The 23,948-nt window shown below is 45.1% G+C and overlaps 1 protein-coding gene across 2 annotated transcripts in view; it reads left to right on the top strand.

The window, feature by feature from the left end:
- The first annotated feature begins 639 nt into the window (after positions 1–639).
- The window catches only part of MYO1D (myosin ID), a 112,117-nt gene continuing 88,808 nt past the window's right edge, over positions 640–23,948 (top strand). For both annotated transcript variants that reach the window (XM_061477555.1, XM_061477554.1), the window contains exon 1: positions 640–764. In XM_061477555.1, coding sequence (XP_061333539.1) covers positions 670–764 — 95 coding nt within the window. In that variant the 5' untranslated portion in view covers positions 640–669. The remainder of the gene's footprint in view (positions 765–23,948) is intronic.

The raw sequence follows: 23,948 nt of genomic DNA, 5'->3' as shown, positions 1-23,948 counted from the left end.
CCATTCTTCCCCACAAAGCTCTTGCTGGTGAGGTTGGGCCTGCTCCCAGGGCCCCAGCCTTCCTTGCCCTAATTAGCATCATTAATCTGATTAGACCAAGGTCAGGACAGCAGGGCTCAGGGCACCTACAGGGTTTTTTTTTTGCCTGGTTTTATTCCGCATTTATTTGAGAGTTTCTGGGGATTGTTTAAGAGCCAGAATGAGCAGGGTCTGGGAGGGCACCCAGGGGTGCTGGGTGCAGGATCTGATGCTGCGTGGTGGGGTCCTGTGGTGGCTGGGGGGAACCCCTGGGTGCAGGACCTGCCGCCCTACAGTGGAGAGTCTCGGGGTTCAGGATCATTCTCAAGGTGTTTCTTTGGGGGTGCTTGGATGCAGACATGGGGTGTGGGGTGTCCTCTTTGGCGCAGCACCCTGATGTGACCCCCCCAGTACCGATGGGCGCAGTGTGCGCCTCTGTCCAGCAGGTGGCTCTCTCGCTCCCTCCCTTCGCGCTGGGCGAGGGGCGGGGCGGGCGGCCTGTCTGTTCTCGGCAGGCCGCCAGGGGGCACCCCCGGCGCCCGCTAAGCGCCCGCCGGCCCCGCCTCACCTGAGTTGGGGCGGGGCCGGCGGGCGCGAGGCGGGGCACTCGCTCCACTCCTCGAGGGCGCGATCTCGAGCGGCATTATCGCCATGGCGGAGCAGGAGAGCCTGGAGTTCGGTAAAGCCGACTTCGTCCTCATGGATGCCGTCACCATGCCCGAGTTCATGGCGAACCTCCGCCTGCGGTGCGTGCTCGGGGTGCGGCAGGGACGGGTCGGTGCGAGAGGCGGGGAGGGCGGTGGAACCCCAGCCCCGTCCCTCCTTCCCCCGTTCCTTTTGCCGCCTCGGGGGGGGGGGGTGGGGTGTGAGGGCTTGGGGGACCTCGTCTGCCCCGTTCTCCACACGCCTTTGGTCACCGGGTGTGGGGCGCCGGTGTGCCGGTTTAGCGACCTGAGGCGGCCCCGCTGTGAGGTGAGGGAGCACCGCAGAGGAGCTAACTCGGCACAAACCAGGGGTTTTCCGTCAGACGGAGCCAACTCAGAGGGACAAGTGGGTGTGAGGGAGCGGGGGGAGCGCACAGCCCTGCCCCGCGCTCTGTGCCGGCCTCCTGTCACCCCCATGGAAAACCCGCCTGGTCTCCTGCTCCGTCTCCTTCTCGCACACCTCTGGCAGGTGCCTGCTGTGCTGCCGCGCGGGCGAGGTGGAGGCAGGAGAGAAGGGCAGTAAAAGTGCCCAGGTTCAAGGTTGCTGCAGCCCGCAGGAGCGTGGCCGCCGTGCCCGGGCGCTGCGTTAACATTTGTGATCTTTATGGTTTTATGTCCCTCCCAGCGATGAGCTTCGGGAGGATCCACGCTTTCATTCTCTCTGAAGTACAGCTAAATCCTGAGCAGCACTGATGGGAGCACAGCCGGTGGGGACCCTCACTTTGCGGCTGCCTTTCACTTTCCGTTATAAAAGATTCATGGGAGCTCTTCCTGGTAAACTCTTATGCCCCTGCTTGTGCAAGGATTTGGTAATCACCAAAAGGAAGCCTTTGGGATAGAAACACGACGTATTGGCTGTGTCCTCTGTGTGTGTCCCCAGTTTTGCGAAGGCTTTACTCACTGTTCCTCTCCTGACGCTTCTGTTGAGAAGGTTGAAATCAGTAACTTGTCAGAGCTGTGCAGTTGTTGGACGCACCTCTGGCCATAGCCAAGGGAGCAGCGGTGGGATAAGCTTCCTCAGCTAGCAGGAAGCTATTGAGGACAGGGAAAACTGAGCTTTTTCAGGTAATTATGATGTCTCCCCTGCATGAAATCTCTAGATCTTGAGGGTTTGGCTGTATCAGCCACTGAGTGCTCAGAAGTTCTGTGCTACGGAGGTGGCTGTTGGAGTGTATCCGTCTTCTGTGGTGCTGCAAGATCAGGGCTGGGATCCTGCACTGAGGGTTATAACAGTAACCAGTGTATTTGATACTATTTTTCTTCCATGTTTTGGATTTAACTGTGGGTAGGGGGGGCATTTGTGTTTAAATACAGAGGAAAACATAATGTGAACTGTTGAGCTTTGAACGTGAGGAAGTAAATTAAGTAAATTTAAGCAAATATTGCAGTGCCTCTGAAAGCTTAGACTTGTATTTCTTTTATGCATGCCATGACACTCTAATTGTATTACAGAAGGCTCACAAACAAAGTCAGTGTAATTGGGAGGAAGCCTGCATGTAGTAGTTTGAAGTTTTATTCTTTGGTTAATGTGCACTACAAATCTAAAGCTTTGGAAAAGCATTGTTAGATAACTTAAAAATCAAGGTGGCGTGTTGGTTGCATTTAGGAATCTAATTGCACTGGTAGACTTTGCTGATGACTAGAACAGCAATTCTAGATCCTTAAAAAACAGAGGATGAAAAGCGGCAATTCTGGATCCTTAACAACTGATATGTAGTTTGATTAATTTCTTCTTTCTTGTCTCATTGCATGCTGGTCGTGCCTGAGGATGTCTGGATGTTCCTGCTGCATCTAACACACCTTTGAGTCCAATACCCTGGACAGTGGTACCAAACCCAGGCTTTTCCTTACGATACCAATTCGAACTCCACTTTCTTTTGTACCAGACACCTGTGCTGCTTTGGCTGTAACCTGCAGCTCCCCGACAGAGTTCTGCCCTTCAAGGTTGTCTTGTGTTTGTGCTGTGAGCAGAATGATCTTGTGTTGAAGAAAATTAATCCTGTTAATTTTTCTAACCCTCGTGCTCTCATCCCCTGGCTTGTCTGCACTGGGATGTTTGGGAGAGCTCAGCTGAATTTGTTAAAAGTGTGGCTTTTCAGTAAATTTGCTGAACCCTGCTCAGCCCTGTTTGATGCTGCCAGTAGCACTGAGGCCCTGGCCTGCTGACCCAGCTTCGCTCTGGGGTTAGCGCATGTTGCTCCTCTTGTTTTTACTGCTTTGGAGTTGGTAATTAACTTGCTGCTGACACAGACCCAAATTACAGCTGAGGCTCTGACCTGTTCAAGGGTTGGTTATCTTTCATGGTGTTTTGTCATGTTGTGTAGATGGCACAAGTTGCCTTTGTGCTCATCATGTGCTGAACAGAATGAAGAAATTGTTGCTTCTCCGTCATTAACTCCAAGTGGCAGGTTTGGATGGGCTCCACCCTATTCAATAAATCCAACTTTCTGCCAGAGCTATTTTTGTTCAGGGTCACTGCTTGACCCAAGATGGGTTGTGCTGGATTTAGTTCCCAAGTGAGCCCAGATGTGGGTGGAATTGAAATCATACTGGCTTTGGTGCATGCAAGGGTATTTCCCCATGGATGTCTTTAGTAGGAAAAAGAGAAATGGTGAAGTTGCACTTTTCATTGCTGTAATATTTAATGTAGTGGTGTTGACCTGGGCTGTATCAGTGTGGCTGGTTTGTTGGTGTGAGTACCTGCCTAGGTAGGTAGATGGATGCAGTGTGCGTTTACTACCTTAATTCCCAGTCCCTATGCTTCATGCCCTGTTGTTTGTAGGTTTATGTAGTGATTCAGCAAAGATATCATAGTGTTAATATGTATTTTTTTATAGCCATGCCTTACAACTACTCAACAAACTGGCCATTTCATGTGGACACTCAGGCAGTCACTGCACGTTACATGTTAATTGTAAATTAAAGTCACCTGCTCCTTGGATTCCTTAGTTCTGAGTGGGCCTTGTACCAGTGACTGGTTGTGATTCTTAGTCATAAAAATAATTAAAGGAAAAGAAAGAATCAGGACTATTGAAACGGTTGGTGTGGACTCAGGAGCTTCGTTCTTTATAGAATGCTCCAAAGCTTTAACAGAGAATTGTTCCCTAAGTGCTCATAAGGATGAATTTTTATAAGCGGCTCCATCTGATTAGTTTGCACCTTGGCACAGTCTGGCCTTCCCTTTAATCAGAGCCCTGCTGAGCTTTGTGGGCAGGTTGATTACCTCAGTAGCAGTTGGCATTTCAGTTCCTATCAGAGGACCCTCAAAACAGGGAATCTTTTTAAAATCAAAGAGCTCTCGGGTCCCTCCCTCCCAATCAAGGGTTAGTATTTGGCTGTACTCTGAGTGTTACTTGCCTGTTCTATGGGAGAACATCCTGCTCAGGACCTGTTAAAACACTTTCATTTCAGTGGGTGGTTTTGACTTAACTTGTTAGTATTGCACAGTAGGTGGAGCAAATAGGTGCTTGTGGAAAGGGAGTAACTTCAGCCTAGCTTCTCCTCGCAAGGTCTCGAATGCTTTACAGGAGAGTAAGACACGATCCCCTCTGTGCTGGGTGGTGAAGTGTTGTGGGGACCTGGCTGGACAAACCCAGTAGAGAGCTCTGAGTGGAAAGCCATGCCAAAATGCAGGAATAAAAGAGACAATGATGTATGGCAGCAGCAGGGTAGTGTTCAGGGCAGGCCTGTTTGAGCTGTGTGCTCAGGGTCCTTCTGTTCTCACATCTAATTCGTGAGCAGGTGTTGCTTGACTCATCTTTCCCTGATTTCTAGTGTGTTGCTTGTTTCTCATAAGCATTGTGCAAATCCCCTCCTGGGAACATAACAGACCATTGTTGCAGTTATTAAAAAATTCAAGGATTCATGAAAGGAAAATGGTGACAGCACCCAGTAACGTGTAATGATCATAAAATAAATATTGTGTTGTTTTGCTCTTTTTTTAACTAGTTCCAGCATGAAAGCCCATGTGGAAGCCAGTTCTTGCTGCTAAGACAGTGTCCCAGTTGTGCCAGCCCACCTGGCCCTGAGGATAGTGAAGAACTACAATGTAATGGTCTTTGTAGTTGTCTCCCTGCACACATAGTGATTTGAGCTCTTAAAGCAATACTTACTAAAACAACAGTTCTGCATTCAGTTAAAAACATGCAAAAGTGTTTTTTCTACTGTTTCTCAACTATTTCTTGCCATACAAACTCCAGCGTTTTCAAAGCTATCCTAAATTAAGGCAATAGTTCTAAATTTGTCTTTATTTCAGATACTTTTGAAAGATAGCATTTGGTATGATTAATAGTATTTTGGGTATTAAGAATTTATAAAGAAGATACGGTTCTCTGAGAATTCTCTGGGTTTGCTGCTGAGGCAAGTGTTTGCTGTGCAGGCAGTGTGAGGCGTGGGCTGCAGTTCTGTAAAGATTGTTGCAAACTGAAGCAGAATAGGGTTCAGATGCTGTAGTGAGAGATCTTGAAGGGATTTTCTTGAGACAGCTGTGTGTAGGCTATACCTTTCAGAGCTCTCAAAGACATCTTTTTCTTTCAGGTGATGTGGTGGGTTCAGTCTGTAGTACCTCTCAGTCCTAGAAATGACTTGGTTTGTGTTTTGTATGGCTGGTGTGAATAGCTGTTAGTCTCCTGGGTTTACAGCATGCTCCTCTGGAGGCAGTTTCGGACACAAAGAGCTGAAGATGGTGCTGAAAATGTACAGACTTCATAATCGCCTGCAAAAGCAGCTAAGAAGCTCTAATGCAGTTGTTAGCAGCCCCTTTTAATAGGTGACATCATAGGGTATTTTTTGTGTAAATAGGCAGATGTTCACTCTTGCAGTTCTGAAAGACCAAACTCTTGTTGTTCAGTTCAGTCTCTTCTAGGTCTGGAGACTGGACTATTTTCCTTTCATCTGTCCTCAAGAGGTCTGGCAAAACGTGCATGCATCTGGGGTTGATCAAACACTTTAATTTGCTCCCATCTTCATCTTCAGAGGATCAAAGGCCCATAAAATCATTAGAAACAATTCTTTCTCAGCAGGGACGTGGATCATTGATAGCATTAGATTCTTCACCTGTACAGCACATTTCTGCTCTTCTGTTGACTTAATCTTCCTTAAAGTATTGGAGCAAAGGGGGGCTGTCTATGTTGTAGTAATGTTTTTACACCAGCTTTCTTACCTTATGAAACATTCAGATTTCTGGTTGAAGTTGTGGTAGGAGAGATCTGGCTTCACACTAGGTAGTGAAGTGTCTTTAATCCCAGCAGAGGAAATATGTGAGTGCTTGGTTTCATTTGTGCTTTTGGTAATGAAATATTCATGCTTAATAAACATTCTTTTCATGCCTTTAAGCCATTTTAATTTCCTCATTTTAAATAGATATGAATATTTGAATTGTTCATGTGGTAGTGAATTGAAAAGGGGCTGGGAGGAGTCTGCTTGCTTCTGGAGAGAAGTGCCTGCACCATAGATGTTGTAGGGCATTCCTCACTTCTCAGATGGTCAGCAGTTAAGTCTCTGAAGCTCTTCTTGGCTTCTTCTGAACTGCTCAGCTTGCAGAGAACTGTCTTGTGTCAGAATTAGGAATGAATGGAATGAAAATTCCCCTTAGTCCATCAAAATTAGAGTTACGAGCTTGGATGGGGGCCAGCTTGATCTTTGTAAATGGAAAAGGCCATCGATCTCACTTTAGAAACAAATCCCAACCAAAGCAGTAGCAATGGGAGGCTCAAGGCCAGCTTTTGGATCCTGCGGGGACTGGATATTCAGCTTATGGAGCCAATGGCTGCTACAGGTGGGCTCAGCATTCCCTGACACAGAGCACTGAATGAGATGATCCTGGTGTGGGATTTGTTTTGCCTCCATGTGTGCTGAATTTATATAGTTTCACTGAATCTTCTTTTTCACGTCTGTCCTCCCCTGCCTTATGAATACCTGCTGTTCTCAGAGAAATTTTACAGTAGTCTTTTTATAGCAGTGTGGGTGAGGTAGTGTTTAGTACATTTTAAGACATGCATGTTGAATAATATACTAGGTCAGATTTATGAATGAGATTAGTCTTTCAGGGTACCTTACAGCTCTAAATCCTCATGCTGGGAATGCTGTGCCTCAGACCTGCCTGGTGTCCTGGCTTGCCAGCTGACATTGATCTGCATTTATGGTACTTTTCAGAGCACAGATAACAGAATGCAATTGTAGGTAGTGAGCTAGCAGCAAGCTGGGAAGAGACATTAATGTTGCATGGCATCAGGTGTGAGGAAAAAGCCCCCCAGAATCAGTTTTGTAACCAGCACTAGTGTGAATTAGCTCAACAGAAGATGCTCCTCACTGCATCATTTTTTATGCTGTTTGCGTAGAGTATATCTACACAAAGTCAGCTGGACATTTAGGAATTCCTCAGCAACCTTTTTGCTTTCATCCTTGCCTCTTCTCTGCAATTCTTTTGTAGATTCTCATGAGGTAATATGAGTCCTGAAGATCCTCAGGGTGGGCAGTGGTTTGTGATGCTGTGAAATAGCATCCTGCTCTTGTGTTTGACTACTCTCTGTTTGAGGTGGCTTGTATCACCTGCATCCTCCTAACTGAAGTAATTTATAATCACCTTCTGAATTTCACTAACTAAAGGATGGCTGCCAGAGTCTTACAGTAAATATTAGCTAATATTTCCAATGAATCTTGTGGTGTCCTTTAGTCAAGAGCCCTTTCTATTGACTTCAGTTCAAAAATTTGTGTTTTTAGGTGGTTTTACTGCTCTACTGCTTCAACCACCCATTGCATTCCTTTCAGGCTGAGCAAGATTTTACACTACCTGAACATTTCCCCTTTGGTCATATTTACTTAAATTCCTTTTGGAGATGCAGATCTGGGTGGATATTTGACTGTTACATCATCAATTCCTGGGTCATGGTTGAATCTTTTATGGAATGAAGAAATTCTGAGGTGGGGGAGGAGATGACAGATGTCTGAGCACAGGTTTGCCTGTGAGTGCTCAGTGAGGGAGTAGCAAACACTCATTTCGAGATCTTAGAAACTGTATTCTTCTATAGTTTCTAGAAGATTCCTGATCCTTTCAGGGCTTTTTGGTTAGATTTGCTGTTGTGTGCTGATGTTTCTGTCTGTTAAACAGAGGTAAGTTTTCATTGCGGTGCTTTCAAATGCTGAAAGGACAGTTTGAGCATGAGGCTGTTCTGTCTTTCAGAGGAAAAGGGGCATTAGATAAATCTACCTGTTGAAAAGACTTTTTTTTTTCAAATCTAAATCTGAAACTGTTCCTCAGTTAGCCTCTATCTCTTGTTTGGAATGAGGTTTTCCTGTTTCTGGGGTTATTACAGCCAGATTTGTTCTCATTTGGTCTGTGTGTAGCCCATTGACACTGCACAGGGACCAGTTCTGTGAGCAGCAATGTAGATGGGCAACGCGTAGCATGCTGTCAGAGCTGATATGAGAAGCTGCGCATGTAGGAAGGGGATAGCATGTAAAGACCTCATGAATAAAACAGTTGTTAATGATAAGCTCCTCAAATGAATTATACTTTGGGGAACCAGCTGAAACTTTCTGGGCTTTGTCCTGCCATTGTCCTGGGCTTTATTTATGGTGCCTAGAATGAACCTGCAGTAGGGAAACTGAAGGGAGCTCGAGCAATTTACTGAATCATTCTTCCCAGGAAGCAGAACAGCCAAGGAGTAATGAGAACCCATATTTTAACAGCTTACTGGATGGCAGCAAAGGCTGTCTCACTCTGAACAGCAAAGAAAAACAAACTCAATCAAAACGTTCTCTTTTTCCACTGTAGGAACAACACGGCTTGCTTTAGGGAGAGCTCTTCTGTGGTATATTGAGGTGGTAAAAGCTGGTGTGCCAGCCTGCAAAACCTCTGGTAAAGGCCTTTCTGTCATGGTTATCAGGTGGACAATGAGGCTTGCATGGGGTTAGACATCTTGTAAATGCTTACAGCTAAACTTTTGCTTTTATTCAGATTGCTCAGCTTCCACTAAATAGGTTATTTTGTTTACAAGAATGAATGCTAAAGTTTCACCTTCAAAGGAAAAGTCGGGCTACTGTTGTTTGAGGCCTTTCTTCCCCTGCACTGTTTATAAAGCAACTGCATATGGAGTTTATAAACTTCCAAGGTTGGACATAGTGCCTTCCACTTCCAATACCAGAGTTTTGTGCCTTCTTGATCCTGACTTTAAAGACCAGGGGAATGAATGAAAGAGCTGTAAGTACAATTTAGGCCTCCAGGAAAATCCCAGAATCCCAGATCCTGAGCACTGGGAGTCTCTAAGTGAACGTGCTTAGAAAAATTGTTGTCCCTACATACTGCAGAGAATATACTCTCCTTTGTTTCCTAAAATACAGGAAAGATGCTGTGCTGCTTTTCCTCTTGCTTGCAGGGGACAAGTACCCCAGTATTCTTTTAAAGATGGATGTAAGCAGCTCCTTGGAGCAGTAGCTGTTAAACTTTGTTCAAAAGTACTTAGCAAGGATAAAAAAAAAATGTTATTTCCGAAAGGATTTCTGTAGCACTGAGGGCTTTTTTTGCAAATGAAAGTCCAAATTTACCACAAAAATGTCCCCGTAACCTCTTATAATTCAAAACACATTACTTGCTTTTCAAAAGCACAAGCAAATTACCAGGGAGACTTTCTAAAATAAGAATGAGGGGTAGATGTGTAATTCTGGACAATACTGCTTGATAATAAAGTGTTTCCTTTTTGAGTTTTGCCTGTGTTGCAGTAAGAACTTTGCTCTATGTGGTTTCTATCATGACCTTCAGGTGAAGAGAGCGCTAAAGAGGCGTCAGTATAGAACAAGGAGGATGTTCATCTCCCTTTCTTTCCTATTAAATGTAGCATTTGCGGCTCTAGCAAAGCAAACAATAGAAATCTTCTCTTTCTTTGTTCTTAACTTGGATTTTGGGCTGTACTGCATCCTGGCTTCCAAGGATACAGACATTCCTAAGCTAGACATCTCTAGTCTCTGGCAGCTCATTCCCCAAACCTGTATTAGTTGTCCTGAACTTTAAACCCCTCTGAGGAGATGCCAAGAAAAAGGAGACAAGTAGAAACCTTTTTAAAGGCGTAAAACTGCCAAGTGGGACTTGATGGGAAATCAAAGGCAAGTTGAAGAATTTTGAAATAATTGGACATATTTTGCTTAATTTTTCCAATCAGTTGATAGAAAACATGTTTTCTGTTAAGGGCTTACAGTTTTGGAAACTAAAAGGCGGGGGGAGCTGCTTATTGTGCTTTTAGCTAAAGTTTTGGCTGCCTTCTTTCTTTTTAGGTGCTGTCACCCCAGTTCTGTGGGTAGTGAGGGGTGACCAGTACAGTCAGTCAGCCTGGAGCACTGGGTGTCGTGGGGTTTGGATGCTGAGTGTTCCTGCTCCCAGGAGCAGAGCAGTGCTAGGCTGGTAGATAAAGTACAAAAGGCAGGGCTTTCATGACTTCTCAAAGGTGATGAGGTTGTTTTGGGGCTTTGGTTGTGATTAACTTCAGAGCCAGCCCTGATTTGTTGCTACTGAATTTGGGAAGAAAACTCTTTTACTTGATCTTGGTCTTCTGCCAGGAGCCTTTCCCATAGCTAATCTAACTGTCAGTTCAGCTGCTTTGCTACAGACTGTTTTCTCAAGTTGGTGAGTAGACCCTGTACAGGTAGACAGATCAGAGGCATTTTGCTTGTTTTGTTGTACAGACTAGCTTGGGAACAGTAAAAATGTGTAGCAAACACTATACTTGAATCATGGAAGCTGTTGAATAGGGTCATAATATTTTCAACTCCATCTAATACAAAATTTTAGCCTTCTGCCTTTCCTGTAATGTCCTTCTATCTAGAAAAAAAAAAGTTAAATACAGTAACTTAGTGAATTTTAAAGACATTTTTTTGTAGCACCTTGACTAAATTAAAGGAAAATCTTGCTCGGGTTACATTGGCTAATGTACACTATTAAACCAAAATACATTGCAGGATAGAACAAATGAACAGGTTCTTACAGAAAGCCTGGCTTGGTCTCTAGGTCTGGTTTATGTTGCACTATGGATGTGGGAGGGCTTTGGAGAGCTCAAGTATTCAGGTAGTCAGGGTCAGCATTGTGGGTTAGTTGCATCAAGACACTCTTGCTGCCTTTCCAAAGGCTGCTCCATCCCTGTCAGTTATGTGGCTGAAATCTTGTGCTAGTAGTAATTCCTACACCACTTTCACATTGCTTGTGCAGTGCCAAAGGATTTTATACCTCGAGTGCCAAAAGCGTGGGAAGCCCCATAACCAATCTGGGAAAGCTTTTGGGAGGGAGGAAAACCCCCAACCCTCTAACCTTTTATATGGAGATGTTATGGGCTTGTCTTAGCCCAGAACAATTTAAGATAAATGAGCAGTCTCTGTTTATCTTAATGAGACATTTGATGTGGAAGCTGATAGCACCCATGGCCAGATCCCAAGTGATCTGCTGTGTAGCTGCATGTAGGAAAATGGCACAATTGTGCCCACTCCTCTGGTCATCCTGGGTGTTCACAGGGATGGTGGGAGCCTTCCATACCCTCAGTTTATCTTCTCTGAGTTAGAGTGCAGTGGATGTTTTGCAAACTAAAAACTGCTCACTGAAGACAGCACTTTCTCTAGTTTTGACCTGGGTTTTGTTTGTGCTGTGGTGCCAAATTGTCCTTTTTTTTTTTTTTAATATGGGGAGGAAATAACATAGAAAAACATGCTACTCCATATCATGTACAAACCGTCAGGGCACTCACTGCATGGAAGTGATGAGTGAGCAGCACTGACAAATTCAACCATTCACTGGTTTTGTTTTCTCCTTTCTGACAGTTAAGCCTTTGGGCTGAATGCTGTGGTTGCTTTCAAACTTTTCTTTACAGTGATGAAAGCTAAAAACCTCTTTTAATAAGGGTGAAGATGGTTCTATTCATTCTACTCTAGGAGCATGTATTTAAGACAATAGTTGTTATGAGACGCAGGGAATAACTCACAAGTTATAGAATTTTGTTTGTCTGTAGTCTTGCCTGTGTTTACCTCCCCGTTCAGTGGTACTGTCACTGTTGATAACCCCTTGGATTGTCCAGTATTAACTTGTATTGACTTGTCCTGCCACAGGGTTTTTACACCAAGGATTTTGCCTTTGCAATTACATCTTGCACTCAGGGTGGAAAAGTGGAGTAGCTTTCAGCCCCACAGAAACGTTGTGTGAACACAGAGAAGGTATTGGCAACTGAAGGATTTTGTGGAGCAGATAATGTCAGAATTCACTTTCACAGGAACTTTACAGTGATGCAAGAGCTGAGGGCTTTTAGGAGGGATGTCCCTGCCCTTCGGCACTTTCAGGTGCTGCTGCTGAAGCCTGGGAACTGATTTGGCTGGATATGTTGTTTCTCAGCTTGGAATGCTCATGAGCCTTCCAGGGTTGGAACCAATGGTACAAGGTGATGCTGGGGGTCCTGGGACTCCTGCTCACTTGGGGTGACAGACCCCCTTACCCCTCCGTCAGCACTTGGTTCCTGTCCAGTTGTCCTTGTTCCATCCGAGAGCTCAGCTCATAGAAGGTGTCAATGGAAACCCTCTTTTCTTGAGCACTTTTGTGTTTATTTTTTCTTTCTCGCATAGGTATCATATGTGTCAGCCTTCAGAAATGTTCTTCAGGGCCTTGCTGTTTAGCCAGCACTTGACCCTCTGGAAGCCTCAGAAGCATCACTCAGGTTACTCTGGTGCAAGTCTTTGCTGTTATGTTCTGCAATACACCCATTTTCTGGTGGTTCTGGACCCCACTGCAGTGTTTGTTGCTCCTTTGCTTTTGGCTTTCACATTTGCAAGTGTACCTTGCCATTCTTTGTGTGGCTTAGATTTTTCTTGATAGATTTGCCTGGAATTACATCATAGAGAAGGAGTTGAAATAGTGATAATATATTACTTTCATATGAAGTAGAGGGCATCTATCTGTTTTGGTTTGACTTGCTTTCTCACCAAGTGTATTTTGGGATCTCACAAAAACTTACTTATTAGATCATACTTGTGAAGACAGTACATGAGATTGTTCCTCTTATTCCAAATATGACCAGCCTGTGATCATAATCAACATTTGCTTCATCATTGTCCAGCTGCAATTCCCTGGCAAATCTGGCCAGCACCAGTGTTAATGTGAAGGTGGCTTTTTTTTTATTATGGACTTTGCTCCTTCTTTTCTATGGGCAGATATGACTGTGCTAGGAGAGCAGTTTGGGATTTCCTCCAAAGATGACTCATATTTGCCAGATCCACATACAGCAAAAATAGGACATGCCATTACAATGTGTATTATTTAGGCTACTTACTATTTTATGCAGTAAACTGAACTTTAACTGGTAGTCTTTATCTGTGAGCTTGCTTTTCCTTCCCCCATTTGTCCATCTAAAGACAAACAAAACCCCAGTTGAAGCTTGAGTATGTCTCCATTAATGTTTCTGCAGCTGTCCTGCCCTCCCATCTGCCTTGATTATATAACTGGGAGTGGAAGTTGCCCAAGGTGATCTTTCAGAAAGCAATAATGTGTCATTGCTGCCATTGCCTCTACCTCCTGGCTGGTTTCTGTAGACCTCAGCCTCCTGCTTGCAGCATGGATGTTCGTGGTTAGTGTGAGCCACACCAGGCCCATTTTCTCACTTCCTAGATAGTCCCTGCGTAATCTCCATTGCAAAGATGGTTTCACTGTTGCAAAACAACACCTGCAGGAAAGACCTGGTTTTGTGTTGGTGAACTGCCATGGAGTTGCATTTCTTGGGGGCTGTGCAGATCTCTGAGCTGATGGGATGGCGCACTGGGGGAAAACAATCTGGAAACTGTGCTATGAGGGCTGCCCAGAGAGCACAAACTGGCCTGATCAGGTACAGAAAGTAGCACCCAAGTAACTAGTGTTGTGATCTCTTCTGAGAGCATCATCATCTGAACCATCCAGAAGGAAGGTGAAAGTTCCTGATACCTTCCCCAGAGCAAGATCTTCCTCTCAGAATCTTCATCACCAACAGCAGTGTCTGCAGTTGGTCTCGCGTGGTGATGAACTTGAACACGCAACTGGAAACACATCAGGGAAACCTTTAGTTTCATGTTATAGAATCATAGAATCGTTAGGGTTGGAAAGGACCTTAAGATCATCCAGTTCCAACCCCCCTGCCATGGGCAGGGACACCTTACGCTAAATCATATCACCCAAGGCCTCGTCCAACCTGGCCTTGAACACTGCCAGGGATGGAGCATTCACAACCTCCCTGGGCAACCTATTCCAGTGCCTCAGCACCCTAACAGGAAAGAACTTATGTCTTATATCCAATCTAAACTTCCCCTGTTTAAGTTTTAACCCGTTACCCCTTGTCCTATCACTACAGTCCCTAATGAAGAGTCCCTTCCCAGCATCCCTATAGCCCCCCTTCAGATACTGGAAGGCTGCTATGAGGTCTCCACGCAGCCTTCTCTTCTCCAGGCTGAACAGCTCCAACTTCCTCAGCCTGTCTTCATATGGGAGGTGCTCCAGTCCCGTGATCATCCTCGTGGCCCTTCTCTGGACTTGTTCCATCAGTTCCATATCCTTTTTATGTTGAGGACACCAGAACTGCACACAATGCTCCAAGTGAGCTCTCACAAGAGCAGAGGGGCAGGATCACCTCCTTCGACCTGCTGGTCATGCTCCTTTTGATGCAGCCCAGGATACGGTTGGCTTCTGGGCTGCAAGTGTGCACAGCCTGCTCGTGTTCATTTTCTCATCAACCAACACCCCCAAGTCCTTCTCCACAGGGCTGCTCTGAATCTCTTCTCTGCCCAACCTGTAGCTGTGCCTGGGATTGCTCCGACCCAGGTGTAGGACCTTGCACTTGTTATGGTTAAACCTCATGAGGTTGGCATCAGCCCACCTCACAAGTGTGTTGAGGTCCCTCTGGATGGCATTCCTTCCCTCCAGGGTATCAACCGAACCACACAGCTTGGTGTCATCGGCAAACTTGCTGAGGGCACACTCAATCCCACTGTCCATGTCAGCGACGAAGATGTTAAACAAGACAGGTCCCAACATTGATCCCTGAGGTACACCACTCGTTACTGGTCTCCAGCTGGACATTGAGCCATTGACCACAACTCTTTGCGTGCGGCCATCCAGCCAGTTCTTTATCCACTGAGTGGTCCATCCATCAAATTGATGTCGCTCCAATTTAGAGACAAGGATGTCGTGTGGGACAGTGTCGAACGCTTTGCACAAGTCCAGGTAGATGACATCAGCTGCTCTACCCCATGTTACCCGAAGTGCTTTGAGGCTGCTGCTTGCAACATCATTGCTGTCTTCACATGGAACAGCGCCAGGAGGTGGCTCCCAGCAGGGACATTTTGTGTGGCTTTACCCAGCCTGAGGTGGAAGCAAGCCTGCCACCGGAGGGGTGTGCAGGGATCAAGAGGTCTCAGCTGAGGTGGTTTTAAATCTTTTTTCCTGGTATTAAAAAGAATTGTTAAGAACCTCCTTAAGTTCCCTTTAAGTATCTACTGCATTTTCCTTGGTTTTTTTTTTAACTTTGCCCTGACTGGAGTCAGGGCAGTCTGGTATAATGTGTGTGGAATCGACAGCCCTGGTTTTTGTTGCATGCAGTTTTCCTTTGAGATGACCTTTAAGCCTTGTGTTAGTTGCATTTCCATTTAGGGAATCCTTAAACTGTTTGGTGTTAGTGGGGGGGACAACAGATAGAATAAAAATATTGAACATTTGTTTTCTGAAAGTGAAACAAACCTTCTCGTGTGTCTTCAAAACTTCACCCAGAAAATACTATAAACTGGACTGCTTCCAGAGAGGTGACAGCAGGAGGGCAGCAGAAGCAGCTCTTGGGGTGAGGAGGTCCTGAGGCAGAGGGGGATTTACCCAGCACAGTGGCAGGTGACTGCTAAGGGCTAGTGCAGTGCTTACGTCCTGCCCAGCTGCAGCAGGAGAGAAAAGGTCTGAAACTGAGAATGTTCCATGTTCCCTGAAGTATGCTGGAGGCACAGGATTTCTCAAGATCCTGGATGTATTTTAAGTTTTGGAGAAACTGTGCCTTAGAGCAGCACTAGGGAAGGCTCTGGAGAGCAGCTCCTCATTGGGTCATTCTTGACCTCTTCACACATTCAAATTCTGGGAAAGCAAAGCTTGATGAGAGCTAGATTGTATCAGGAGCAGTGAATGCATCTTAGAGTTTCACATTAGTGTCTAATCCTGTTTTGGAAACTTACTTCCTTTTCCTCCCCTTGTCATTTTATAATTTGTATGAACTGTTCAGCTGATGTTTCATGACTGTGATGAATATAAACTTTGGTTTCCTCTGTGTTCTCCAGTGTTCATGCCCCGGTATCGATAGCAGTGAACAGGGACTGAAGGTGGTCCTGAGGCTCAGTTGCTGAGTTCATGTCACCTGAGCCCTCCTCCTCAATCTGTGTGCCTTTCCTCCCTGCCCAGGAGCAGCTGTGGGGAGTGCTCTGGCACAAAGATCCCTCTGCCCTGAGCAGTAAGAGCAGTCCTGCACTCTGCTTTTGTACCTGTGTCAAAGTTTCACCCAGCTTCTCAGCTCTACACAGAGCTTATTTTGCTATGGAAGACGGTGCAGGTCTTTCTGCTGGAGAGTTCTGTGGCCCACAGGTCACTGGAACTAGTTTACAGCTATTTTATTGTATTTGTTTACTTAGAATCTCTACAGGATGCTTGTTCCTTTTCATGTCCTGCTTTTTATTGTGCTCATAGGTGGTGAGCGTCAGCTGTGAAGGAGGCAGTGCCTGTATCAGCAGCTCTGCCCAGGGGTGTCTGGCAGCACGAGGCCCATAATGTGAGACTTTTTTATTCAAAACTGACTTTTGTTTGGATGCTTCACTGAATAATCTGTCAGTAGCTGAAATAATACTTTGATCCAGGAGCTGGCAGCAGAGTGGTGCTGCCAGAAATCCCACTTGCTTGTCTGGCTGGTTCCATGGTCACAGCTAAGAAAATGCCTTTGCTCATGCTGTGGGCCACTTTGGTTCTGGGTTGCCCTTTCCAGCACAGTACAGTACGTGCTGGCCACGGTGGGTTAGTTCCCCAATGTGAGGGGAAACAGGACCATGAGGAGGCCCTGAACCAATTCCAGGCTTCATGAAGCAGCAGTAAAGCTGCTATTATAAATGAGCAATGGCTTGTAAAGGCTTGCAATCTGCTAATGTAGGTTACTGGCTGATATCATTGATTTAATTAACGGTTCTTTAATCTGGTTAGATATTTTGACAGTCCTTTCCTAACCTTTCTGGTTAGATATTTTGACAGTCTGAACATGAGGAATTGGTCCCTTTTGAATTTGTGATTATTTCTCTGGGTCGTTTTACTAGTTGCAAAACCTGACGAATAAGCCTTAGCTGCACAGCATGCTGCTGTTCCTCAGCAAACTGAAGATTACAGCCTCAGCAATTGCAGTGGTGTTGAAGCAACTGGCATCCAACAAGCTGTAATTTGAAAATGGTACCACTGCTTGGCCAGTGTGCTGGTGGAGTTTAGAAGCTTTTAATACAGAATCATAGAATAGTTAGGGTTGGAAAGGACCTTAAGACCATCTACTTCCAACCCCCCTGCCAAGGGAAGGGACACCTTACACTAAACCATGTCTACCTTGATAGCTTTGTTTTGTTATATACTGCTTAGATAGATCTGAGCAGCGTGTGATGAAAGCATCACTTCTGCCCATCTTCTTAGCCTTTGCCTTATAATTACTCACTGTCAAAAGCAACTGGTGCTGTGGAGCAAGAGCCTGTGTTTAAATAACCAGTCCCACTTTCTGGGGCATGGTTTGGAACATGCTGTAGGGTGTGTGTCTGCAGCTTGTGCATTAACATTTGGTCAGTATATTGTGAAGCCGATGGTATCGTACATGCGTGCAGTGGAAGAAGCTTTTCCCTGTGAGGGTGGTGAGGTGCTGGCACAGGTTGCCCAGAGTTGGTCATTGATGAAGAGTGACTACTGGTTTGTGAAAGGACAGTAAACAAAATCTGGCTTGTTTAAATTAAAAGTGCAAATGAACCCCAAAACCTGAGATGATGGAATTACACTGTCTGTTACGAGACAAGGAGGCACAAAAGTACAAAATGTAATCAGTTCTAAGTAATGTTAAGTTTGATGGCTTTGTAATGGAAAATAACTGCTGTGCTTGGAGGTACTTGACATAGTTTCAGGCCCTCAGGGCCTCAATACAAAAGGTGTGAGAAAAGCAGAATAGAAGGACAGGACCTGGGATGGGGAGTATCCCGGACTAGCGGATGTCCAGGATGAGAGCAGTTAAACTAACTGATAAGTAGAAGGCCAGGATGATTGCTATGTCTGTAATGTTAATTAAGCTTGTTGGGAAAAGTAAACGACCCTTAAAGACCACCACATTCTGTATGCATGCCGGAAACATTTTGGAAAATGATGTAATATGCTCAGTAACCATATAAGGATGACCTGTATAGCAATTCGGGGACACACGTTAGGAGGAACTATCCCCCGTGTCTCCCGGCACCGCAATAAAGAACACCTGCTTGTCAACTTGAAACTCTGTTGGCAAGTTTGTTCCTGGAGTTTTCTCCGAATCAGTTACCTCCTTCCCTCCAGCCTCCCTTCTGTCCCTGCTTCTCCTCACTACCACTTTACCCCCACCAACAAAAGGTGGAAGAATTGGAGGAATAACACTGATAAAACAACACTGGGGGGCTGAGGGGAAATGATGAGTTATTGTTGCTGCCTGGTTGCGCAGGTTGGTTTGTTTTAACATACTGATCCTGTGTTCAGGGCTTCCCCTCAGTGTCTGCAGAGGCCACGCAGGAATCCTTCGTCCTGGCACATTTCTTTGTCTGATGGGTACCTATTGTTCTCCAGAATTGGATGAGCCATAGCCCAGAGGAGGTATTTTCAGGTGAACTGCCTCTTCAAGTGGTGTTAAACTGGTTTGGATCCCTGCTCTGTCTTGCTTAAGGTTACATCAACAAATCTGGACTGAGGAAAGAATTTTTCTTGTCTCGGGTTACTGCACAGTTTAGAAGGGTTTTGCATGGCCCGGTTCCTGGAACCATTGGCATTTTCACTGCTGAACTGTAATTCTTTTAGGACTGAGACACACATTTCACTACAGAAGCAAGTAGCTTCAGAAGTCAAAGCTTGCTTGCACAAGAGAAATGAAAAAAATAATTAGACGGCTTTTATCTACTCTGACTTGGGACTTTGAGAGAACTGAAGATACTGTGTTAATTTGTTTGCTTGGCTGGGTTTTCCATAGGTAGGGCCATTTCCTTACCTGTTAATGCCAGCCTGCTCCATTTAAAAGGCCCAAGAATGGGTGCTCTAGAGGAGCATTGATATGCAGTCCCAGATTCCTTTGTTCTCAAAGGCCAGAGATGAAAACAGGATATAACTAAATTTTATTTCTTTTCCTGTAAGTCTCTCTTGAATGTATTTAGGAGGAAAAGAGTAATTTTGTAAATACATTCCACTCTCCTTTGGACAAAACCAGAATTTGTAGTAATTTTGTTGGCACTGCATAAAAGTGCTGTGAGAGAAACACTTGAACCCTGTCCTTATCTGCAAGTCTATCAAACTGTTTAGTTGTATCCCAAAGCTATAGATGCATTTTCCTACACGACTGTATACGTGATCACTTTATTCATCAGCTTCAGTTAGAAGAGCAAGCCAGAACAGCCTGTGCTGTATTTGCTAGGAGGAGCCTTGTGTACATAAAGTTAGTTTTATGCCTGTGTGTATATATATATATATAAAAAGTGGAAATACTGTACTCAGTGTAGATTTAGATGTGTACACTCAGAGTCATGTAGTAGTGACTGTTGCAGTACAATCTATTAAGTATTTAAAATTCAAGTACTAAGGGTTGTGTATGTTGAGGGTTTAAAGTGTGTCATGGACAGCTGTGGTAAATGGTGTGACTCTTGAGCCAAACCTGCACAGGATTTCTTTAGCTAATGGAAGGACACTTTAGGGTGAGGGTGTTGACAGAGTTGCTGCTTCTCACTGGGTAAGCATTCATTGTACATGGGTTTTACAGAGCTGAACTTATGGTGTATCATGGTTGACAGTTGTATTCTGCTGTGGATCACTAGTAGACACCTAAACATGGATTGCCAGCACTTTCCAAATCACAAAGTATTTTGAGAAGAGGAAATGGCTTTAACCTGCCAGAGGGGAGACTGTGATGAGCTCTTAGGCAGAAGTTGCTCACTGTGAGGGTGCTGAGGTGCTGACACAGGGTGCCCAGAGAAGCTGTGGCTGCGCCTTCCCTGGCAATGTTCAAGACCAGGCTGGATGGGGCTTGGAGCAAGCTGCTCCAGTGGAAGGTGTCCCTGCCTGTGGCAGGGGGTTGCAACTGGATGAGCTTCAAGGTCCTTTCCAACCCAAAGCAGTCTGGTATTCTATGATTCTACGAAACAAAACCTATTCCCATCACTGCTGCTGACGCTGACACAGCATGTCCTGTATAAACAAACATAACCTGAAGCCTCAGCAGCAGCTGCATGGTGATGACTTTCAGCCTTATTTTCTACACCACCCCCTTCTCACACATCCATGATATCCTATAGCACCTTCCCAGTTTTCTGCATACACTGCACGATTAATAGAACTCTGTACTCATGACTAACTACACCTTGATCTATCCCACAAGCCATGGTGCCAAGGTACAACCATGATATTTTACAGGTTTCCTTTGTAGATGCTTGGAGACTCCATCTGCAGTCAGCTGCCCTGAGATGCTGATGTTCACATGCTTTATTGTTCTGCATTTGTTAAGCTTGTGCCCAGTGCTGAGCTGTGAATGCTGCTGGAGTATCCTGAATACAGCATTGTTTTGATACAGGCCTCCAAAACCCCAAGAATCATCTTACAGTGTTAAGATACAGCACAGCATCTGCAAGCACTCCCAAAGGCTTGCTTAGCCCTGTGGTAATATTAGAGCTCAAATAAAATTAGATGCCTTATTTAGACCAACATAGGCAACACAAATCATGCAAATAATGTACATGCAGATATTTATGCATTCATCATCCATTGCAAAGGGAGTGAATTTCTAAATGCCAACAGTATGAGCTGTTAAACCCTGATAATGCAAGGGGAACATTAGCAATGTAGAGGACTTACATGGTTTGATGATTGAAACAGATCACTTGATTTACATGCTGTTTTTTTTTCTCCTTTTAAATTCTCACTGGAAAGGTTTTGTTCATTTACTTCCTTTTGATTTTACATGGGTGTTCTGTTGAGACAGCTCCCACTCAGCAGCTGAGAGACAACTCAAATACTACTGTGAGACAGCACAAGTACCACTCAGAATTCCTACGTAGATAACCTGTAAAATATCTACAACTCATCTTCCACAGCTGAGATGACTGTGACTGATGCGTGGATTGACTCCACCACTCGTTAAAGTTGTAAAGTAGGTGTGCTTTTTATTCAGCGCTGAGATGCACGGGGATAATTCCTCAAAGTCATGCGTACCTCAGTGTTGTTTCCCTCTACATTTATTCTCTAAAGTTATATATATTCATAAGGTTGCACAACACGCCTATACATATTCATGTCCTATCCCCGCTTCGTATTATAATGAGCCAGAAGGTCCTCTGCACCTGTGCAGTGCCCCCTCTGGTCATGGGCAGGGGTCTCAAGATGAAGTAACTGAGTCTTCCTCCTGTGGGTAGGGGTCTTCAAGATGAAGTAAATGAGTCTTCCTCTTCTTGCACTTTTCACCTTTCAGTCTTCACATATGGCCTTAAGGTTTGGTCGGTATCCCAGCCATAAACCATCTGCTTCTCCCCCTTATCAGTAGATTCAGGTGTCTGCTTTTCCTTATCAATAGCTGCTTATCAATAGGACCAAGTGTCTGCTTTTCCTTATCAATAGGACCAGGTGCCTTTGTTCTGCTTAGCAGGCATTTACAACAGACAATACTTTCGTTTAAGCAAGCAAATTCCTCTAACCCCCTTGTACAACCCCCCTGTACATTGGTCAAATCTCTGCATCATGACCACACTGTCCTATTTTTAATTCTAGGCCAGTGGAACTCAAGAGCCCTGTGAAATGATTTTAAACAGGATCTTTTTGGACAACATATTAGCCCAAGAATCCAGGCAGGCTCCTACTTCTGTAAAGTATCATTTGTTAGGTAATGAATATTAGTGGCAACCACCAAAATCATAGAATCCCAGCCTGGTTTGGGTTGAAGGGACTTTAAAGCTCATCCAGTTCCAACCTCTTGCCACGGGCAGAGACAACTTCCACTAGAGCAGCTTGCTCCAAGCCCCTGTGTCCAAGCTGGCCTTGAACACTGCCAGGGATGGGGCAGCCACAGCTTCTCTGGGCACCCTGTGTGCCCAGAGGCACAGAGCACCCTGGTGCTGTGCCTCAGCACCCTCACAGGGAAGAGCTTCTGCCTAAGAGCTCATCTCAGTCTCCCCTCTGGCAGGTTAAAGCTATTCCCCTGGAACCAGGCAGCTGCTGGCTCACTCCCTCTCTTCTTCCCTCCTCCAACTGGTCCCCAGGGGGACGGGGAGGAGAATCGAAAGAATGCAAATCCCACAGGTTGAGATAAGAACAGTCCAGTAACTAAGGTATAACACAAACCACTGCTGCTTCCACCAGTAATAATAATGATAAGGGGAATAACAAGGGGAGAGAATATAAAACTAAAAGGGGAAAAGGAAAATAAATCAATAAACACGAGTGATACACAATACAAGTGCTCAGCACCTGCCAACCGATACCCAGCCCTATGTGAGGAGCGATCTCGCCTGTCTGGGCAACTCCCCTCAGTTTCTATCCTGGGCATGATGTGCTGTGGGATGGAATACCCTTTTGGCTAGTTTGGGGTCAGGTTTCCGGTCTCTGCTTCCTCTTGGCTTCCTGTGCCCCTTCTCACTGTCAGAGCATGAGACTGGAAAGTCCTTGATCGGAGTAAAGGTTACATACAACAACTAAAAACATTGGTGTTATCAGCATTTTTCTCCGATTGAAACCCAAACAGCACTGCACCAGCTACTAAGAAGGAGAAAAATGGCTGCTACTTCTGAACCCAGGACACGCGTACCTGACTTTTGAGCTTTCTTTTTGCTGTCCTAGAGATAGTGTGCTTTAATTTGACGGATTACAAAGTTAGAGGTTATGGGTACATGGCAGTTGCTTTGTTGCTCTCCTGAGCCTGTTCTACTCTTTCCTGGTCAGATATAGGATCACTGGATAATTCCCACTCTGGAGGTCATTCAGGGCAACCTCCTGCTCAGAGCAGAGCAGTATCATTTACTGCACCAGGATTTTACAGTGTTCACGTGGAAAGTGTGAGTTTTACTGCTTGACACAGAAATCACGAGTGAGCTGCTTCCCTCCACCTGGGCTGAATAGCAACTTTTTTTGTGTGGAGGGGAATAAAACCACACAGCATTATATGGTGCATCTCTGGAAGCTTTCCAAAGAACTGTATTTTGTCTCATTATCTGTTACAAGGCTGCTTGTGCCTTCTGCTCTGCTTGTAGACATGTAAAAAGAGGATGCAGAGCTTCTTCCCTGCTGGATGAGAGGCAGCTCGGTCTGTCTGATGCAAATAGCAATGAGAGTTCAGTGACTCCCATGTTTAGTGGTTTGGCATTTTTTCAGTGCAAGGTTTAACTTCACGTTTCAGGAGCGGGATTTGAATATTAGTCCCATTTCTAACTAGCTACATTTCACAGCACTCATTAGTGGTAGCTTAGCATCCATCTTACTTTTCCTTTCCCCCACCTTACCTAGGGGGTTTGCGAAGCTCTGTGGACAACTCTAGGGTCAGCTGTGCTGGAGCTGAATCAGCCTTGTCAAATTGCAGTGTGCTCAGATGGCGGTTTGCTGAGGAGATGTGGCACCAGTCACTCAGAGTTTACTGTTTTCTTAAAAAAAAAAAAAAAAAGGCAAAAAAAGCAAAAAACCGCATGACATCATTGCAAAGGACTCTTTTAACCTTCTTTCCAAAGCTAACTGCAAATTGCAGCTGAATGAAGTATTTCTGCCCCTGCCCTTTCTGCTCCCTCCGCACAGGAAAGGAGTGGTGCAGAGCACGCTGAATGGCATTTCCTATTTTGTTCAACTGGCAGCATCTGAAAGCTGGATCCATGCAGTACAACTGCAACGAAAATCTTCACCTGTGCACTAAATAAACTTCAATTCCTATTTTTCTGTCCCTCAGGATAGATCAAAGCATTGTAGACATGCGTATTCTGGGCTGTGATAGACTTGGATTGTTC

The sequence above is a fragment of the Pezoporus flaviventris genome, unplaced genomic scaffold (genome assembly GCF_033815535.1).
Source record: "Pezoporus flaviventris isolate CSIRO_AGI_PZ_B2104156 unplaced genomic scaffold, CSIRO_AGI_Pfla_v1 ptg000107l, whole genome shotgun sequence".
In the NCBI taxonomy this organism is placed as follows: Eukaryota; Metazoa; Chordata; class Aves; order Psittaciformes; family Psittacidae; genus Pezoporus; species Pezoporus flaviventris.
This window is presented reverse-complemented; position numbering and strand designations above follow the sequence as displayed.